The sequence below is a fragment of the Mustela lutreola genome, chromosome 6, assembly GCF_030435805.1.
Source record: "Mustela lutreola isolate mMusLut2 chromosome 6, mMusLut2.pri, whole genome shotgun sequence".
Taxonomy (NCBI): Eukaryota; Metazoa; Chordata; class Mammalia; order Carnivora; family Mustelidae; genus Mustela; species Mustela lutreola.
In genome coordinates this window covers 156,171,216-156,189,632 of record NC_081295.1, presented here as the reverse complement: position 1 = coordinate 156,189,632, position 18,417 = coordinate 156,171,216, and the positions used below count along the sequence as shown (strand labels likewise).

Below are 18,417 nucleotides of genomic sequence, written 5' to 3'. Positions count from 1 at the left end.
CAGAGAGGTCACCGTGTTGAGACTGAGAACCAGCGAGTGGTCGGCAACGAAACTGTCGGGGTGTCAGTAACACCGACGATGATGTTCTCCCGACAGGGAACTCGCTTCACCTCAGTCCAACCCGATGCCTCTTTATATACTGTGCTAAGTCTCCTTCATAAACATATTACATCACTTATATTTCTTACGCTTACACACCAAAAACACACACATGTTGTAAACATGTTTTGGTCTACGATATTTCGCACAAGTTAAAATATTTACAACTTGTTACTCCGCGCTAATCTTATCACTACACGCATATGGTCTAGGCTTACTTGCTATGTGGTATTTGCTATGTGGTTAGTTTGTTATCACTACACGCATATGGTCTAGGCTTACTTGCTATGTGGTTAGTTTGCAGTTTGTTCCTGTTTTTCATTTAGTAGGGGTTTGCACTTACTACATATTATTTATTTATTCATTTATTTATTACACTTTATTTAGTAAACGTTCGTACTCACTACAAAGGCCTTGGCATCAGCAACTACGGTGACTCTCTCAGGCCCATCAGTGACCGGGCAGATGGTCAGGGGCTTTTTGCCACAGGACCACAGGCAGAAGAAAGGCCGGAGGGGGCCAGAGAAGGAGGCATTGGAGAAAGTATAGATATGGGACCCATTGGTCATACTGTAGAAGGAGACGTCACCTGATTCATAGTCCAGGAAAATCCCAACCCGATGGGGGGGCCCTGCCAGGGGGAGAGGGGTCCGCAGCGGGGTGAGGGCCCAGTACCTGTTCCCATACAACTCCACAGCCCAGAACCCATTCTCTGGAGTCATGGGGTCAAACCCTTTCTTCACCACATTCTCCCTGCACACCCCGACTGCCCAGTCAGCCCTGTCTCCCACTTCCACCTCCCAGAAGTGTTGCCCTGACGTGAAGGTCTCACGACCCAAAACGCAAGGCCAGGAGTCAAATCTCTCTGGTTTCTCAGGCAGCTCCTGACGGGAATCTTCCAGCCGGACAGATCTGGAATCCTCATACAAAAAGAGGTGGGGGTGGGCAGTGTCTGGATCCAGAGTCACATCCACTAGAGAGAGAGAGAACAAGTCTCAGTCAGCATCAGTGAGCGTGAGGTGCTACAAGACTTATTCTTTCTTCTCCAAAAAGAAATAGAGGACTGTTCGAGAAGCTGTCAGGCCCCCTCAGGAGGAGAGCTGTTTGGCCTCCTCCTGTCACCCGTCATGTGTGAGCTGACTGTCACCAATGCCTAATGGGTCCCTGTCAGAGGGGCTTGTCTTCTAAATGTCTTCCAAAGGCCTTCTACGTGCCTCAAGGAAAATGTAGAGGCCGTTCGCCATCATCTTTTCCCTATCTATCCTCACCACAACAATGGGTTAGTGTTTTTATTTCCAAGTATGACAGGACTTTGAATCCCTGGGGGATAGAGCCTCAGAGCCCTTGAGAAGTCTGAGAAGTTCAGAGCCACTGACCTGCATGCACTGTAGCCTTTTTCCATCCTGCAATGAAAGAGAGAGAGTCAGTGACGGGTTTCCTAACAGGAGAGAGAACACCTTATTGAATTCATGACAAGAAGAGAGAACTTACTGAGCTCTTCCAGGAGTTTCTCTGGAAAACAAACAAAAATACCTTAATGACCTTTGAAAGCAGACATGAGGGAGGGGAGAAAACTGGTGTGAGGGACACACAAAGGAGCAAAAGGTCAGTTCAGGATTACTGAGACTTTATCAATAAATGAGGAACAAGGATTATGGTTTTTTTCCTAAGAAATGTGCAGGAAGTTCCTACTGGCTTGAGATCAGATCTTTCATCTTTACTGGGAAACCGAGTTAGAAGTGAGGAGAGAGTCTGGCTGCAGGGGGGGTGGGCAGTGAGGAAACAGCAGTCTGATATCTCAGTTAGCATTGCTTTTGACTCCTTCTACACCCCAGATCTTCATATTGGGTATCAGTGGCTTCAGGTGCCTTATAATCCCCCCTCCCTCGACTCTCAGAATTCTGGAATCGAGTATCTTCCCATTGGCAGCCATCCCAGAGGACTTGGGTCCAACCCCACTTGGTAGCACGCCTGACAAGCAGCCTGTGACTTACCCTTAGAGCTGAATTCGTCCTTTCTTTGTCTGGATCTTTCCTTGTAGAGTCTCCAAGTGCAAACTATGGACCCAACTGTCAGAAATCCTAGGACCATCAAGATGACAGCCACCGCCACCATCCAGGGAGTCAACCTTGGGAGGAAGGGAGCTGAGACAAAAGCCCCAAGAAGGACGAGTTGCTGGGCGACTCCAAGCAGGTCCAGCTCTGCTTCTCATGATGACCTGGTTCTCTCCCACTCCTCCCAGGGCAAACAGCAGAACTTCCAAGGCTGCTGCTCTAAGCTTTTCAGAAAAATTTTGGGCCTGATGGCGTGCTGCTCCCTAGGGGTGAGGTGGGGACTTAGAGGTGGTGACTGGCTAGGCCTTTGGCTAGGGATTTACTAAACCTGCCCTTGGAAGGGACAGAATAAAAAAACAAAAAGAAATGGCTAGGGGCACCTGGGAGGCTCAATTGGTTAAGCATCTGCCTTCAGGTCAGGTCATGCTCTCAGGAGTCTGGGGTCTGGCTCCCAGCTCAGCAGGGAGTCTGCTTCTCCCTCTCCTTCTGCCCCCACCCCTGCTTGTGCTCTCTCTCTCTGTCAAATAAATAAAACCCTAAGAGAAACGAAACGAAACAAAATGAAAAGGCTAGTTCAAAGCCCAAATTCCTATTTTATAGATGGAAAATGTCCAGTTGCTACAAGACTACCCTGGATGTCAGCCGTGCTCAGACGGTGGTTCTTCGTATAGGCTGATCAACAGTTCTGGGCCAGGCATCAGGAGGAAAGGCCAGACTTGCAGAAGGGTGTTCATTTAGAAGAAAGCAACACTGATGGTCCCCACAACCTCTTGAATTTCTGTTATATTCCAGAAAGCCTTACTGGTTCAGTAATCCCAGTTAACGTTCCAAGAAAATGTAATTGTGTTTAATTCTGTAAGGCATACAACAGTGATCTATTTCAGTGTCTGATTTCCTAGAAACTTTTGATCATGGGCAAGAAAAAAAGCAGCGTCATTTTGGGAGAGGACGTGGGAAATAAAGAAAGTAATGGATTGATTCATGTTAATGTGGAAATTCCTTCTTAACTATCCATGCAGAATGGGAGCCAAGGGGATGTAGGAAGTAAATCAGGAAGGGAAAATGTCACCTCCATGTGTTACAGAATGGGACTCAATGACCAAAGAATAAGGAGAGGTTCCTGCCTGAACCAGAGATAGCCTTGGGGTGAATAATGAGAATATTTGCTTCCTGCGGACCCTGGAAACCTAGACAGAGCTCTAGCATGGGATGGGGAAGACAGAGGGGCAAGGGTGGAAATGGGTTTTCTTGTTACTCAAGGACAGAAGGTCCCAGAGACAAAGCTTCTGTATCTAAGATATATCTCCTAAAATGGAAAATCCAGAAAAAATTCCTTGAGATTGAGGCCAATGTTATGCATTTAGAATCTTCTCTCTTCTAATGAAATTCGTGGGACTTCTTCATGTCAGTGGTCAGGAGCTTAGGTAGGGACAGCAGACAACTTCCATGAGGGCCTTGGGCAAGTGTCCCAGGTAATATGGGCCCTGAAACTGTGTCTGATAGGACCCCAGCATCGATTTCACTGACCTGGTATGGAAATGTCTACTTCCTTCTCCTGGCCAAGAAGGAGGTTCTGGATAGAGCAGGATATATTCTTCATGGAGGGGTCTCTGATGATCACCGAAGCTGCTACAGTGAACAGGCCTTCTTCATCAGGATTCCTAGACTCTGAGGTGGATAGAAACTGCTCTCCCCCAGATGTCCTCCACTGGACATGTGGCTCTGGGTACCATCCTACTGAGGTACACTCCAGCCGGACCTCTCCATTTTCTTGAACTTCCATATGGATGTGAGGATCAGAGCCCAGAGCTGTGGCAAGAGAAGCTGGCCTTAGTCCTTTGGCGGACAGCCTTCTGGGAGCCTTATAACCACAGGGTTACACAGTCTGAGAAAGAGAAGTGCACAGGAACTGGGAGTGGGAGGCCCTTATTACCTATTTCACAACACACAGAAGATGTGGTATCAATAAAAGGCATTTCATAACCTTATCACAGAGGGATGCCATATTGGGAGTTAGGGTCTGAAGTGAGGGCAGGAGTCTGATGGACAGACATGGGGAGCTTTTCTAATTAGTAGGAGCAGAGAGCTCAATGACTTAGAGGCGGGTAAGGGAGCTCCAGAGAGGGGAGAGGGCTTTGTGGTTGGAGGTATTATGAAATGACTTTGAGGAGGAGAACTAGGAGATGGGTATTTGAGGATGATCAGAGAAGGAGTATCCTTGAGGAGAAAGAGGATTAGAGGTTCTTTGCACTGAGATTGTAGATGACAGTCTAAGTTTCCTTTATCTGCGATATTGATACAGGAATTTCCTTAAATGGGTTTCAACCTTGTCTTCCCCACACACAGTTATGTCCTAACATATATCAACATAAAGCTGTTTTTCCCTTCTGTCTTCATTCTGATTATTTTGTTACAATTCTATAGAGTACAGAAAACATGAAGCTGCAGAGAAAAGTCCTCAAACACATGTCCACACTGTTAGTTGAAATCCAAGTTCCAGGGTGTGTGTCTACATGACAATGTGGATTCTTTTCATGAAAAGGGCTCCCACTTTCAGCAGAATCTCAAAGATGTCTATCACTCAGGGGCGCCTGGATGACTCAGTCAGTTAAGTGGCTGCCTTCAGCTCGGGTCATGATCCCAAGGTCATGGGATCGAGCCCCACTTGGTGGAGAACCCGCTTCTCCCTCTGCCTGCTGCTCAGCTTACTTGTGCTCTCTCATTCTCTGTCAAATAAATAAGATCTTAAAAAAAAAAAAAAAAAAAAAAAGACGTCTATCACTCATAAAGATAACAATGACAGTTTTATGCCATCATATCTCTAGGATTTTATAATCAACTTTGAAGCTAATTCCCTAAAAAGGAAATGTGAGTTATACATAATGCCACCACACGGGACACCCTGTTCTGAGGCAGGGACCCCAATCACACCCCAGTATTTTTTAAACTTTACCTTTATTTTAATCTATACATAAAAGACAATGCATCTGTATACTGCAAATCATGGGGCAGACTGAGGCACAGTAATAATATCTCACAGGTGTATAATGCTTCTGCAAGCTTCGACAAGGCAGTTTCTTAGGTATTGTCTAACTTTATTTCATTCTTGCAAAATCTTTGATAGATGCACGCCCAGTTTTGCAGTAGGAAACAAGGCTCAGAAAGAGATTTGTTTGCTTCTGTTCACCGGTAAGTGGGAAAATCAGAGCTCAAGGCAGGCTTTCCTCCTGACTGCTTACCATTTCCACTATGGGTTCCACCCCGAACTTGGGCTGATGTCAAAAAGAAAACAAAAACCAAAAACTTTTCTCGGTGGATCAAGAATGTTAAGGAGCAGCCCGGCTCTAGGACCTCAGGAAATTCGACCTTAGGTAAGAATCCAGGAAGCAGCCTCAAAAGATGGGAACCATGGCCTCACCCAATGGTGAAAAACGGACACGACTTACATGTTCAGTTCTGAGACTGGGTCAAGCATATTACGGTGTACTCCCGGAGAAGGCTGCATTTACTGAACTAATTACAGGGGAAATGCTCTGCGCCTCTCAACCTGCCAGTTACCTCCCACTCCAGGCCTGCCAACCCTTTCCATCCTAAGAGGGATTTAGGCAAAGAATCCGGTGGTTTCCAAAGTCACGGGGCCCTAAGAAAAGGTACCCCGCCTAGAAGTCACCGGAGAAGCCAAACCCCGCGCGCTCACCGGCCACCTTCAGGTGCACGCTGGCCTCCTCGTAGCTTCCGTTCTGCCGGAAAAAGCATCGGTACTCGCCGTCGTCTGAGGCCCTGACCTGGTGGATCCTCACGGCGACACTCCCCGCCGCGATGTCGCGGTCCACGAGTGTGGCTCTGCCGCGGTACTCGGCCACCTGCTCCCCGTCCTGCTCGCGCCCGTCCCGGCGCACCAGCACGGCGGCCGCCACCTTCCCGCGGAACCACCGCAGCTCCATGCGCTCGGCGCTCACGTTCGGGGACAGGTGGCAGGGTAGCTCGACGTCGTCACCCACCGCGGCCAGGATGGGCTCCGGCGGCCCGATCACGTCGAACTGGGCTGCGAAAAGCAGGGGGCAGACGGGGTGTGCGGGGGGAGCTGAGCACCGACAGCGACCCGAGTCGGTCCCCGCGACGGAAGCTCCGAGTCCACCCGCACCCCCCCGCGGAGGGCGCTAGCCAGAGCCAGGCGGTGCCTCACCCGTTCGGAGAGGTTTCAGCCCGGGTTGCGGGAGGCGGCGCAGAGAGGGAGACCCAGGCGGGACCTACCGGAGTCCGGCTTGGACAGCGGGAGGCAAGCGAGGATGAGCAGACAGCTGTGGAAGCAGGACTTCGGGGAAACCGCCATCTCCAGCCCTCCTGGGGCAGCACGTTGCTGGTGGCCTCCGGTGTCAGAACTTCCCTCCTAGGAGAGGAATGCACAGATCACGAAGTTTCTTCAAGCCCCTCGTGCTGCGTCCTCCCTCCAACTCTTTCCAACTTGGGACGCTCTAGATCTTTGCACCTGAAGCCTCCCCCTTGCCTCCTCCCACTGCGGACTCTCCGATGGTCCAGAAGTTGGCACCGCACACCCACCACCTGGTCTGGTCATGCGGAGGCCAAGAAAAACAAGGCTGTACCCACCTCAAGTCTAGCCCTGACATAAGTACAGCCATCCTGACAAAACAAAAGCTGGCACCTTGCACCCCCTCTCCACCCGCTCCCCACCCCTCGGTAGTACGTGTGAACAAATAGTTAACTTGCAGAAATCACAATCCTACAAGACAGGATCTCCCTTGGTTTACAAATGTCCCAATGCTAAATCTCACTAACAAGGATGCTTGATAGGAGGAATGTGACATTCCACCAGGGAACTCCAAACTGTCTTCATGTTAGTGCCTCATTAGAGGAACAAACGGCCTTGGCTTGATAATAACCCGGCCTCCAATATTCTGACAGTCTTCTTTACCCTGATAGCCCTTCTGAACACCCGCTTTGTCCTCGCCCACCGCCGAGTCCACCCCTACTCTGCCTTTAAAAATTCTGACTGTAGGGACGCCTGGGTGGCTCAGTTGGTTAAGCAGCTGCCTTCGGCTCAGGTCATGATCCCAGCGTCCTGGGATGGAGTCCCACATCGGGCTCCTTGCTCAGCAGGGAGCCTGCTTCTCCCTCTGCTTCTGCCTGCCATTCTGCCTGCCTGTGCTCGCTCTCTGCCCCTCTCTCTCTCTGATAAATAAATAAAATCTTTAAAAAAAAAAATATTCTGACTGTAGTCTGGTTCAGGGTCCAAGTCCCTACTCCGTTGCATCGGGTATACTTGGGCCCAAGCTTAAGCTTGCCAAATAAACCCTCGTGTGATTTCATCGGTGTTGGCTCCTGGGTGGTCTCTCAGAAGCAAAAACTCAGGCATAACAGTCAAGCATGTACACCACCACATCACAGGCCCTAAAACCCCAAGACAATCCTAGGAGAAGGGAATTGTGAGGCGCAGCACCCCTAATGGATTGCCTGTCAATGAACAAATCTTGGAACCACTCTCTGCTCTACAAAAAGCCTCTTTTTCCCCAAATATGGTAGTTTGATATTCAATTTCTGCAATGACCATAAAGACGAAGCAATGCAGGCAGAGACAGAAGCCCGGGGACTGAATTGGAGGAGAAAAGAGGAAAGTCACAAGAAAGGGGAACTGGAGAGAGCACAGGGTCCAGGCTAGAGGGCCCAGGACTGGGGAGCAAGGAGCCGGAAGGACAGCAGATGCCCTCCTGGCTGCTGGCTCTCTCAGGGGAGCCAGGGCAGGCGCAGGTACTGACCTCGGATCTTGGAGGAAGAGGCACCAAGGAGCCTGGCCAAGGAGTGACAGAGCTGCTCCTGGCTCCAGGGGCAAAGTTAAAGGGCAGGAAGAAGGAAGGGGGAAGTGCTCTCAGCAAAGCCTGCCCCCAGGCCCCAGCTGCATTTACTTTGGGTTGGGGGGTGTAGTTTCCCAGAGAGATGAGGGGTCTGCATTTGTGGTCTTCAGCTCAAAGACCTGAATATATGTTGATGAGCTGGACTAAATCAAAGGTAGTCAGGTGAAAAAAGAAGAGGGTCAAACAACACTAAAACAAGATCCTAAGGCCTTAAACCAGTTCATTCACTTCTTCAAGCTCACTTCTTCTACCTCTAAATTAGGAATGTCATTAATAATGCCTTCTTTGGAAAGGCACTGGATTAAATGAGATCACACAGGTAAAGTGCTCAGTACCACAGGGGTTTAGAAGAGAACCTCAGGGGGTGCCTGGGTGCCTTCAGCTCAGGTCATGATCCTGGGGTCCTGGGATCGAGCCCTGCATAGGGTAGTTTGCATCGGGCTCTCTGCTCAGCAGGGAGCCTGCTTCCTCCTCTCGCTCTGCCTGCCTCTCTGCCTACTTGTGATCTTTGTCAATAAATAAATAAATAATCTTAAAAAAAAAAAAATCCACACAGGTAAAGAGCTTTTAAGAAAAGTGTCAGTCCTGCTTCCCCTCTCCTCATTCCCCAGAAACAGCTCCTCACCTCCTTGCTTGTTTTATCTGGCATTTATCTACATTTTTTTCAAGACTTTAACATATTTTTTTAAAGATGGATTTATTTACTTGAGAGAAAGAGAGAGTGTGTGCACATGCAGGGGTGGGGGCAGAGGAAGAGAATCTTCAACAAGATCCCTGTGCCCACCAACCCACGAGATTATGACCCTGAGCTGAAACTGAGTTGGTCGCTCAACCGAACTGAGCCCCCCACCTTCTGTCGCTTTTTCTCGACATACCCATTTTTCGATATTACTTTGCAGAGCCCTATCAATGAAGTCAATGACAATTTAATTCTTGTGACAGTTAGCTTCCTGTGTCAACTTGACCGGGCTGAGCAATGTCCGGAGAGCTGGTAGAACATTATCTCTGGGTGTGTCTGTGAGGATGTTTCTGGAAGAGACGAGCATCTGAGTTCGCAGACAGTTAAAGGAGATTTCCCTCCACAGTGTGCATGGCCCTCATGCACTCCACTGAGGGCCTGAAGGGAACAAGACGGGGGAAGGACAGTCTGGTCTCTGCTTGAGTTGGTGGGCAGACGTCCTTCTGTCAGACGTTGGCTTCCTGGTGCTCAGGCCTTGGGGTTTGGACTGGAGCTACGCTCCCACTATTCCTGGGCCTCCAGCTTGCAGCGGGCAGATCAGGGGGCTTCTCTGCCTCCATAATCACAGGAACCAGTGCTCCTAACACATGGTTTTCTATATTTCTGTATATATCCTCTTGGTTCTGTCTCTCTGGGGAACCCTAATACAACAGAAATAGATTCCTTCTGTTCAATGTTTCCAGTGCTATTGGTTATGTAGCTGTGGTTTTTATGGATCTAAGTATCACATCTGATGTCAATTTCTTTTCCTGTACAACTTCTTGAGCTTTTCAGGGACGGAGGAGGGAAGGCATTAAATGGTTCGTCTCCGTTCCTTTGCTTACTTTTCTGTGCTCTCATCAGGCATATTTCCCACCCTCCAACAGCCCGAGTACCGTTTCCACCGCGGAACGTACCGTATGATTTATCAGGACTCGGTCATCCCCGCCCCGCCCCGTCCCTCCCAGAGCCAGGCTTCTTTAACTTACCTGAGCCTCTGCTTCCCTGGAGGGTTTTCTAAATAGCAGATTCGGATCCGGTCAGCCTGGAGCAGGATCCGAGTTCTCACCCCGCTGCTGGTCCGCAGAGCTTTACTTCGATCCTTACTCAGAAGTCGCAGGTGAGGCGGCGGCTCCGGGCTTTCCATGACTGTGGAGATGGCCCTGAGGGGCTGCTCTGGCTCAGGGACTCGGGCTTCTTTCTTTTGCTGAACTGAGCTAGGAGAAAGGATGAGAGCAAATGGGCACGGAGCAGGTGTCGTACTGAATGCAGACGCCTGCGAGGGAGCTTTGTGGTCAACCGCTCTTTCTTGGGGCACACATGGTTGGCACACTGGTAATAATCAGAAGTGACCTAATGATATGTCCACATTGTAACAGTGATCCCACTCCCCTATTCACCCAGCCTGTGTTCAATTTACATGAGTTGCCACACCAGGTTTTGCATGTATGAAGGGCAGCTAGAAAGAAAGGGGGGAGACTCGGAGACCATACAGACGGATTTCTGTGTATTAGAGGGGCTCGTGGAGGCAGATGGAGATGAAGTGTGCCCTGGGGAGCAAGAAGACACTGAGGTCTGGTTGAGTGGGGACATCTTTGAGTCATATTCCTGGAAATGCTTTCGAAATGGAGAATTCCAGGAAACAGAGAGGAGGGGCAGACAGGGAACTTTCTGGAGCCGGCCAAGTGCAATTGGACTGAACAGGGGAAAATAGGAGGATCCTGGGAAAGGGTCAGGGTTGTGTGGGCCACTGTTTGAGTTCTTTCGAGAACGTACCCCGTGCCTCTTTTCCCACTACCTGGTAGGCAAACCCTCCAAAGCATGGCTACATGCATTCACCCTCTGTGGGGAGGCTATAAAAACCTGAAAAAACAGAGGTTAGCCCCTTTTGGCTGAGGATCTTTCAGGGTGAGTATCACAGAAAAGTGCATGCATGCAGGTGATTACTGAGAAACAGACAAGACAGACAGACAGACAGACACACACACACACACACACAGAGGGAGACTGAGTAGAGGTAAGGAGGGGAAGGGAGAGTGAGTTCGATTCTGAAGGCTCCTTTTTTTTCTCCAAAGAAAGGAGACACCATGCTAAGAATCGTCTATTATCCTCACGAAAAGACCTTTTCCAGCCTGTTCCCTGGCCTCCACGCCCAGCCCGTAGTCACCACCCTCCTGCCTGCAACCCCTTTCCCCCTCAACTTCTTTCCTAATTATCAGCTACAGATGAGTGTGCCTTCGAGTTACTCTGGGAGAAATGAGTGCGCTAATCTTAGGGCCACCTTCCAAGAGGCCTATATGTCTCCTAAGGAGAAAGCTGAGGCGATTGACGCTGTCTTCTCTCTGCCCTTATTGCTAAAATGCCGTCAGTGTTTTTCATTTTCATGTATCCTGAGGCTTCAAATCCAGTAAGCAGAAGCCCAGAATCCCAGAGTAATGAAGAGTCACTGATGTATGTACAATTGTGGTTCTTCCATTCTGCCATAACAGAGCTTTTATGAGATGCAAAGCCTTGTTTAAAGAAAAATGTCGGGGGCGCCTGGGTGGCTCAGTGGGTTAAGCCTCTGCCTTCGGCTCGGGTCATGATCTCACGGTCCTGGGATCGAGCCCCGAATGGGGCTCTCTGCTCGACAGGGAGCCTGCTTCCTCCTCCTCTCTCTGCCTATCTCTCTGCTTACTTGTGATCTCTCTGTCAAATAAACAAATAAAATCTAAAAAAAAAAAGAAAGAAAAAAAGAAAAATGTGGGATAACCCCAGAATTCTCCAAGCTCTTTTAGGAGTTTCTTTGGAAAATAAACAGAACTAAAGTAATTAAGATTTAAGACGTGGGAAGGAGGATGGTAAGTGCTTCTGATTCACACAATGGCGTGACTGTTCCCTTCTGTGAATACCTGACTACTGAAAATGGATCAATAAATCATGAACAAGAATGCACTTTATTTCAGTTTAAATTCTTAGAAATCTGCAGGAAGTTCCTTTTGGCTCTGGATGTTAAGAAATGTTGCTGTACATGGGGAACTTACCCAAAAGTCTGGAGCCAACTTCAGGATGGATGGGAACACGGGCTGGGAGGCTGATGGGGTTCTGACTTGTCTGTGGTCATGCTGGACCCCACCAGCTAAAGCCCACCTGTGGCGGAACCCAGTTGAATTTGATGGTACTTGTGAAAACAGCATGAACAGTGGCGGGGGTGGGGGGGTGCTGGGAGGTGGGGGGTTTCAGAGAGAGGGTGTGGGAGGAACTTACAGGACTTCAGTTTGGTTGGGGGTTTGGAAAGGTTGCTCTGGATGGATGCTGTTGGAAACCAGGAGGCTGGGATCCAATATTCCAATTTGTATTAGGAAGTAGAATAGAGCCAGTTAAAATTGTAATTGGTAAAGCAGCAGCAAGCCAAGACAGGCATGTATGGTCCTTTTTGTGGTTTGCATGTGGTCTTGTATTTTTGTCTGTGCTCCAGCCTGGTTACAGAGGGGAGGTGTTTTGTCTCCACAGTTACGGAATGGTCTAGTCTGATGTTGACAGCAGCAGTCATACCTGCTTTTTGCTTTCTCAGAGACCACAATCTCCTTCAGATCTAAATGTATTTGGGATTTTATAACCTCAAGAATCCCTTCCAATTTTTTTTTTAAAGATTTTATTTATTTATTTGACAGCGAGAGATCACAAGTAGGCAGAGAAGCAGGCAGAGAGAGAGGAAGGGAAGCAGGCTCCCTGCTGAGCAGAAAGCCCGATGCGGGGCTCGATCCCAGGACCCTGATGATGCAAGGTAGCAGAATAGGCTACCCCAAACATGCCACTTTGTCACAGAAATTCTTCTGAGCTGAAGGTAATTTAGAAGCAGACATCGCAGCTAGAGGCAAAGACTTCAGTATTTTAGTTCTGAACGCTGCCGTGAAAATGCATTTTCTTTGGAAATATCCATTAAGGGCATTTAAACTCTGTTAGAAAAAAAAAAAAAAACCTGTTTTAACCTACTTTTTGTATTTAGTAGTTACTTGTATAAATTAAAGGTTTTCAAGTTAGGAAAAAAAAATAACAGGGTGCCTGGGTGGCTCAGTTGGTTAAGCATCTACCTTTGGCTCAGGTCATGAACCCAGAATCCTGGGACTGAGCCCCACACTGGGCTCCCTGCTCAGTGGGGAGTCTGCTTCTCCCTCTGCACCTCTTCTCTGCTCACGCTTTCTCAAAAATAAATGAAAAAAAAATTTTGAAGATTTTATTTATGTATTTGACAGAAATCACAAGTAGGCAGAGAGGCAGGTGGGGGGTGGGTCAGGGAAGCAGGCTCCCCGCTGAGTAGAGAGCCCGATGTGGGCTTGATCCCAGAACCCGGACATCATGACCTGAGCCGAAGGCAGAGGCTTAACCCACTGAACTACCCAGGTGCCCCAAATTTTAAAAATCTTAAAAAGAAATAGAAAGGAAAAAAAACAGCCAGCACTGCTTTTTACCTTCCCCTTTTTCTGCCTAAAAGATGGATATAAATTCTCCTTTTACTGGAGACTGACATATACCTGTCCAAAGAGGAACCAGAATAATCTGCAAACTTTCCTCTGACTCCCTGCCTTCTTTTTACCTTCCATTGCAGCCTAAATTTGTATTCCTTTGTCCTGTCATTTCTCCGTAAATTGATTGTCTTTTATTGAAGGTGGTAAATAAGTTGGAGTTCTAAGCTGCCCTTCAGAGTTATTTTCACATAGGTTCCTCTCTTGTGATGCGTTAACTGTTTTTCTCTTGTTAATCTTTTTGCTACTGTTGTAAATAAGTTGGAGTTCTAAGCTGCCATTCAGAGTTATTTTCACATAGGTTCCTCTCTTGTGATGCGTTAACTGTTTTTCTCTTGTTAATCTTTTTGCTACTACTGTCCTAGCTGAAAACCTAAGATGAGGAGGGGTAGTCGCCCCCAACAATGATCTAGGGAGAAAGAGCAGGGTGCCCCATGATGTACCCCTCTGGAATATTGATTATCTAAAGTTACTTAGAAAACATTGAGTTCAAGGACACGCACACCTTCCTCCATCCTACTGACAGCAGGAAGCAAATTTCCCATATGAAAAATACCCTCCCTGAAAAAGAAGTAAAAAGGCATCCACATGACCACAGAATAGGGACCGGAGAAAGGCAAGAAAGACAACTGGGTGAAATTGTTCTCAACCCCAAGGCTCTTTGGCTCTCAGCAAAAACAGACATTGATGCAAGGCCAAGAAAAGTGTTTATTGAGGCTCATGCCCCAGTACCAGGGAGGCAGCACTGGGAACAAAGGCCCGGGAAGTTTGCAAAGGGGATGAGGCAGGAGAGCAGGGACATCCCAGCTGGAAGGGGTGGAGATACAGAAAACTGCTTGCAGGTGCAGCGGATAACTCCCGTCCACAGGCAGCACGTGTCTCATTAGCATGTCAGATCTTCATCCTGGGGCCAAGTGTGTTAGGACTGTCCGAGTATTATGATTGTCTTTAGAATTGTCTGGAGGAAAGAGCAGGTGGAGGGTCAGCGCTGGGGTCCACTTCGGCACAGGCTGGTTTAGTCTGGATTCTTCTCGAGAGTTCCCTCAGGCAAATATCTCCTTTCTGCATCCCTGAAATACACTCCTCAAAAACGAGTGGTTGGTTCTTTTCTTTCTTCTTAGGTGATATGCAGAGCAATGGGCTTTGTGGTTAGGGTGGGATAGGGTCCCAGACACAGCCCCTATTCTATTTCAGTCCCCCCAGGAGAGATTTTACCCTGCTTACTCCTAAGGAGTAGGGGCCAAGGTCTCATCTTCTGAAACTGCTTCTTGCTGAGTGGGGTGTTGTCCCTGTCCTAACCTGGAGGGCTACAAATCTCTCACCAAATGCTCGAACACCTTATAGGGACATTGCTCCTCTTGGGACCGGTTATGTGGGACCCTTGTGCTACCACAGTTCACAGGAAACTGCTGTCATCTAGAAGACACAAACTTAAACAAATGATTAAAGGGGCAGGGCCTGAATAATAACAAAAGAATGATGACCACAAGAGAGCCCAGGAAAGGGAGGAATCACACAATGTTAGGTAAAGAGCCTCTGCCTGCGTCCCATAGTTTGGGCAGTGTGATTATCGAACCCATGCAACCATCTGGTTCGTCTGTAAGTCTCCTGAACGTTTAGTTCCACTTCCCCAGAGCTGTTGATGTAGGCACAGCAAGTGTTGTTGACTACCGCACAGACACCCCCTTGTTTGGCCAGAAGATAATCTAGAGCTAACCGTGTGTCAAGTACATTAGTCATGGAATCCAGGGACTCCTGGCGGCTCTCTAAGCTGTCACCAGTGTTTGTGGCCAGGTTTTCTATGAGCTGGGTAAGGTCTTTTAAGGTTGTTTCATGATAAGCAAACCCCCTCCAGGGGGCAGCCAGTCCTATGGCTTCTCCAGTTGCTGCCAAGATAAGCCCAAGAGCTCTCCTATGTCTGGTTTGAGAGGTGATGTTATATATAGTGGCGCCTAACCCTTTAGGGCCCAATCGTCCCAAAGTGCATTCTCCCCGGAAGTGAACATTATCTACACACGAATAGGCCACTGCCTGAAGAGGCCTGGAGAAGAAAGAATTAGGGCTCCCTTCGTAGGGTAGCTTATTTTGGGGAGGACCGCAGAGAAACAGATACCCTGGTGGGGTACAAGCTTGGCGGGGTGAAGAGGAGTTAAACCAACTTCGTAAAAGGCGACCCCAGTTAGGTGTACTCTTGCATCTGGGGGACAGAGGCCCTCCATCCAGTGGCCCCCCATCGAGCTCTGAATCCTCTTCTATCCCCTCCTGGCTATCGAAGGCAGCTGGGGTCTGATAGGTGAGCCTCCAAGAAGGGGTTGCTATTCCTTTCCAGTAGGTACAGGAGAAGTTAGGTTTGTCATCTTGGGAGAGAAGAGAGGAGTCCACACACCAGTGGGTCTGGTTAGGAGTACATGAAGAACTTGACAAGGAAAATGACATAGGATAAACAGAGGGCAAGCTTCCCACATTGGTAAGGCAAGTGCGTGTCTGGCAGGGGCAACAGGGCTGTCCTTGCTCTCGACAGAGAAGAGGCTGCTTAACCTGGAGACCGGTTTGGTTCCAAGAGTCTGTAAGCCCAACACACTTCATATCGTTGCGATCATCGAGTTCTACTACTAGAAAGGCTGCCCTCCTAATAGAACCAGAAGTCAAGGTGAGAGTAATATCCTCATTGACAGGTACAAACTGGATCTTCGAAACCCCGTCTTGTGGGGGAGGATGACAGATCAAACAATCAGAGAGGTTATTTCCTGAGGCCACAATGCTAGAAATGTTGACAATTGCATTTTCTCTCCAGGTTTCCCCGCCTTTGTTATTTTCTTCCCAACTCATCCCAGGGAGAAGGGCCAAGAGAAGAGTCCACTTCATCAGTCTCATCATTGGTTTTGATCTTCTAGACCCCGCAGGGGCAGAACGTCTCTTTCCCAGGGAGGAGAGATGACCCGAAACGGTACTCACAGAGAAGGGAAAAGTAAAACAAGGCAACAAAAAGCAACGTCAGCAAACCAAACCACCAAGGTTTAAACACTTATCTGACTCTGAGGGTCGCTTCTTGAACAAGTATTTGAGGTCTTCCACAGGCTCACATGAGTCAGATGGTTCTGGGCCTTCCGGGCATTTCTGAGGATGTCCAGGAGAAAAAGGTTTTAGCCTAGAAAGATGTACCCGGCTAGGGATTCCTTGCAGCTTAACTGCTCTTGGGGTGGGCTAAAATCAGTCAATAGGGGACTTTCGGCTTGGGGAGCAACTGACCCTCCAGGGAGCCCTCCTTCCCAGGTTTTCAGAAGGACCTGATCCCCTGGATTAATTTGCACAGGTTGGGGTGACAGGGAGGAGAAGGGGTCACTTCTAAATGACCTCTAGGGGGTGCTGGTAGCATGTGATTAGCATAATCCACAACGGCTTTTTGCACCTGGCCCAAATAAAATGATGCAAGCTCTGGCTTTTGTTCCCAACCAGCAAAATATCGGGGTGAGGAGGGGTCTCCCATGTCCTTTCAAATGGGCTGAGTATTAGGTTAGTCTTAGGGACTGTGGCAATCCTGGGTAGTGCAGTAGGAGGCAACTGGACCCAAGACTCATGAGTTTCTTGACATTTTTCCACAAGTCTTTTCTAGTGTATAATTCATCTTTTCTTTATTTTATTTTATTTTAAAGATTTTATTTATGTATTTGACAGACAAAGATCACAAGCAGGCAGAGAGGCAGGCAGAGAGAGGGAGAAGCAGACTCCTCACTGAGGGGATCGATCCCAGGACCCTGAGATCATGATCTGAGATAAAGGCAGAGGCTTACCCCACTGAGCCACCCAGGCGCCCCATGATTTATCTTTCAACCTGCCTGAGGAATAGGGGGCCCAGGGAGCATGTAATTTATAATTTATTCCCAGGGCCGCTGAAAGGCTCTGCGTATTTCAGCTGTAAAAGAAGGAGTCTCTCACTTTGCAGACTTAGAGAGCCCGAACTGGGGAACTTTCTTTTAGGAGGAAAGTCTGCCTTCCCAGACCGGGTGGGGAAGGCTTCTACCCATTCAGTACAAGTATCAACAAACACAAGGCGGTATTTGTGGCCAGCTCTGTGGTGCAGCAGACTAAAGACTACTTTGCCATTTCCCCCAGGATACATCCCCTGGTGTTGCTGGTGTAAGGAAGTGGGGGCTGATTGGATGGGTCTGTGGTTTGCTTTGAGTACCCAAGTCACAGGCGAGGGTAACTTGTTTTATAGTCTAAGTACCTATCCTGGAAAGACCTTTCACACCAAGTCCTATAGGAGGTCTCTTCCATAATGGGTGACATCATAGAAATGTTGAATGAGCTTTTATTGCTGGGCTTTGGGAATGAGAATTTTGTCCTCTCTCATAAACCACCCAGGACTTTCTTCTGTATATTCCTACCTCTTCGCCGCCTCCTGTTCCATCAGGGGGTTCTGAGGGTGACTGGGGAACTCATGGTGGTAATCTGAGCTGGCTCCTGAGCTTGGGTGGCCTGTTTAACCAGCTGATTGGGGGTGCCTGGACAGCTCAGTCCCTTAGACGTCTGCCTTTGGCTCAGGTCATGATCCCAGAGTCCTGGGATCAAGACCCGCATTGTGCTCTCTGATCAGCGGGGAGTCTGTTTCTCCCTCTCCCTCTGCTGCTCCCCCTGCTTGTTCTCTCTATCAAATAAATGAATAAATAAAATCTTTCAGGTGCCTGGGTGGCTCAGTGGGTTAAGCCACTGCCTTCACCTCAGGTCATGATCTCAGGGTCCTGGGATCAAGCCTCGCATAGGGCTCTCAGGAAAGGTAATGCTACGGCCCGTCGGTCCCGTATGCCAGAGGTTATTCGGGTTTGGATCTTCAAGTCCGAGTAAAATGAAACAGGAGACAAGAAGACAAGTATGCAACCAGAAATGGTTTCATTAGTATTACGACATCTCAAGAGAAGGCCAAATGCACCCCCTCTCTGGAAAATGCTGGAGGGGGGGTGGAATAAGAGAGTGGGGCCATAAATTTATGGCGGCATTTATCTGGGGTCTGAGAGAGACCAGGAGGTAGGAAACAAGTGAGATTGGGTGCTGGGGTTAATGGAACTCTTTTTAACTATTCTGGTCTGAAAGTTTTGGAATCTGTTCCGTTGGGCATCAACCATCCAGGGAGAACAGGAATGCTGACAAAACCTCAATCAGTTAAGGGGAGG

General features: G+C 48.5%; 1 protein-coding gene across 2 annotated transcripts in view; it reads right to left on the bottom strand.

Moving 5' to 3' along the window:
• Window positions 1-18,417, bottom strand: part of LOC131832951 (butyrophilin subfamily 1 member A1-like) — a 34,882-nt gene that overhangs the window by 4,507 nt on the left and 11,958 nt on the right. Inside the window, exons 2-9 of one of the 2 annotated variants that reach the window (XM_059176184.1) lie at window positions 9,731-9,958; window positions 6,408-6,543; window positions 5,851-6,198; window positions 3,681-3,962; window positions 2,094-2,243; window positions 1,591-1,611; window positions 1,476-1,502; window positions 504-1,072 (exon numbers count right to left, since the gene is read on the bottom strand). In XM_059176184.1, coding sequence (XP_059032167.1) covers window positions 504-1,072; window positions 1,476-1,502; window positions 1,591-1,611; window positions 2,094-2,243; window positions 3,681-3,962; window positions 5,851-6,198; window positions 6,408-6,486 — 1,476 coding nt within the window. In that variant the 5' untranslated portion in view covers window positions 6,487-6,543; window positions 9,731-9,958. Of the gene's footprint in view, window positions 1-503; window positions 1,073-1,475; window positions 1,503-1,590; window positions 1,612-2,093; window positions 2,244-3,680; window positions 3,963-5,850; window positions 6,199-6,407; window positions 6,544-9,730; window positions 9,959-13,934; window positions 16,364-18,417 lie in introns of those variants that run through there. The other variant, XM_059176185.1, reaches the window with a different exon arrangement.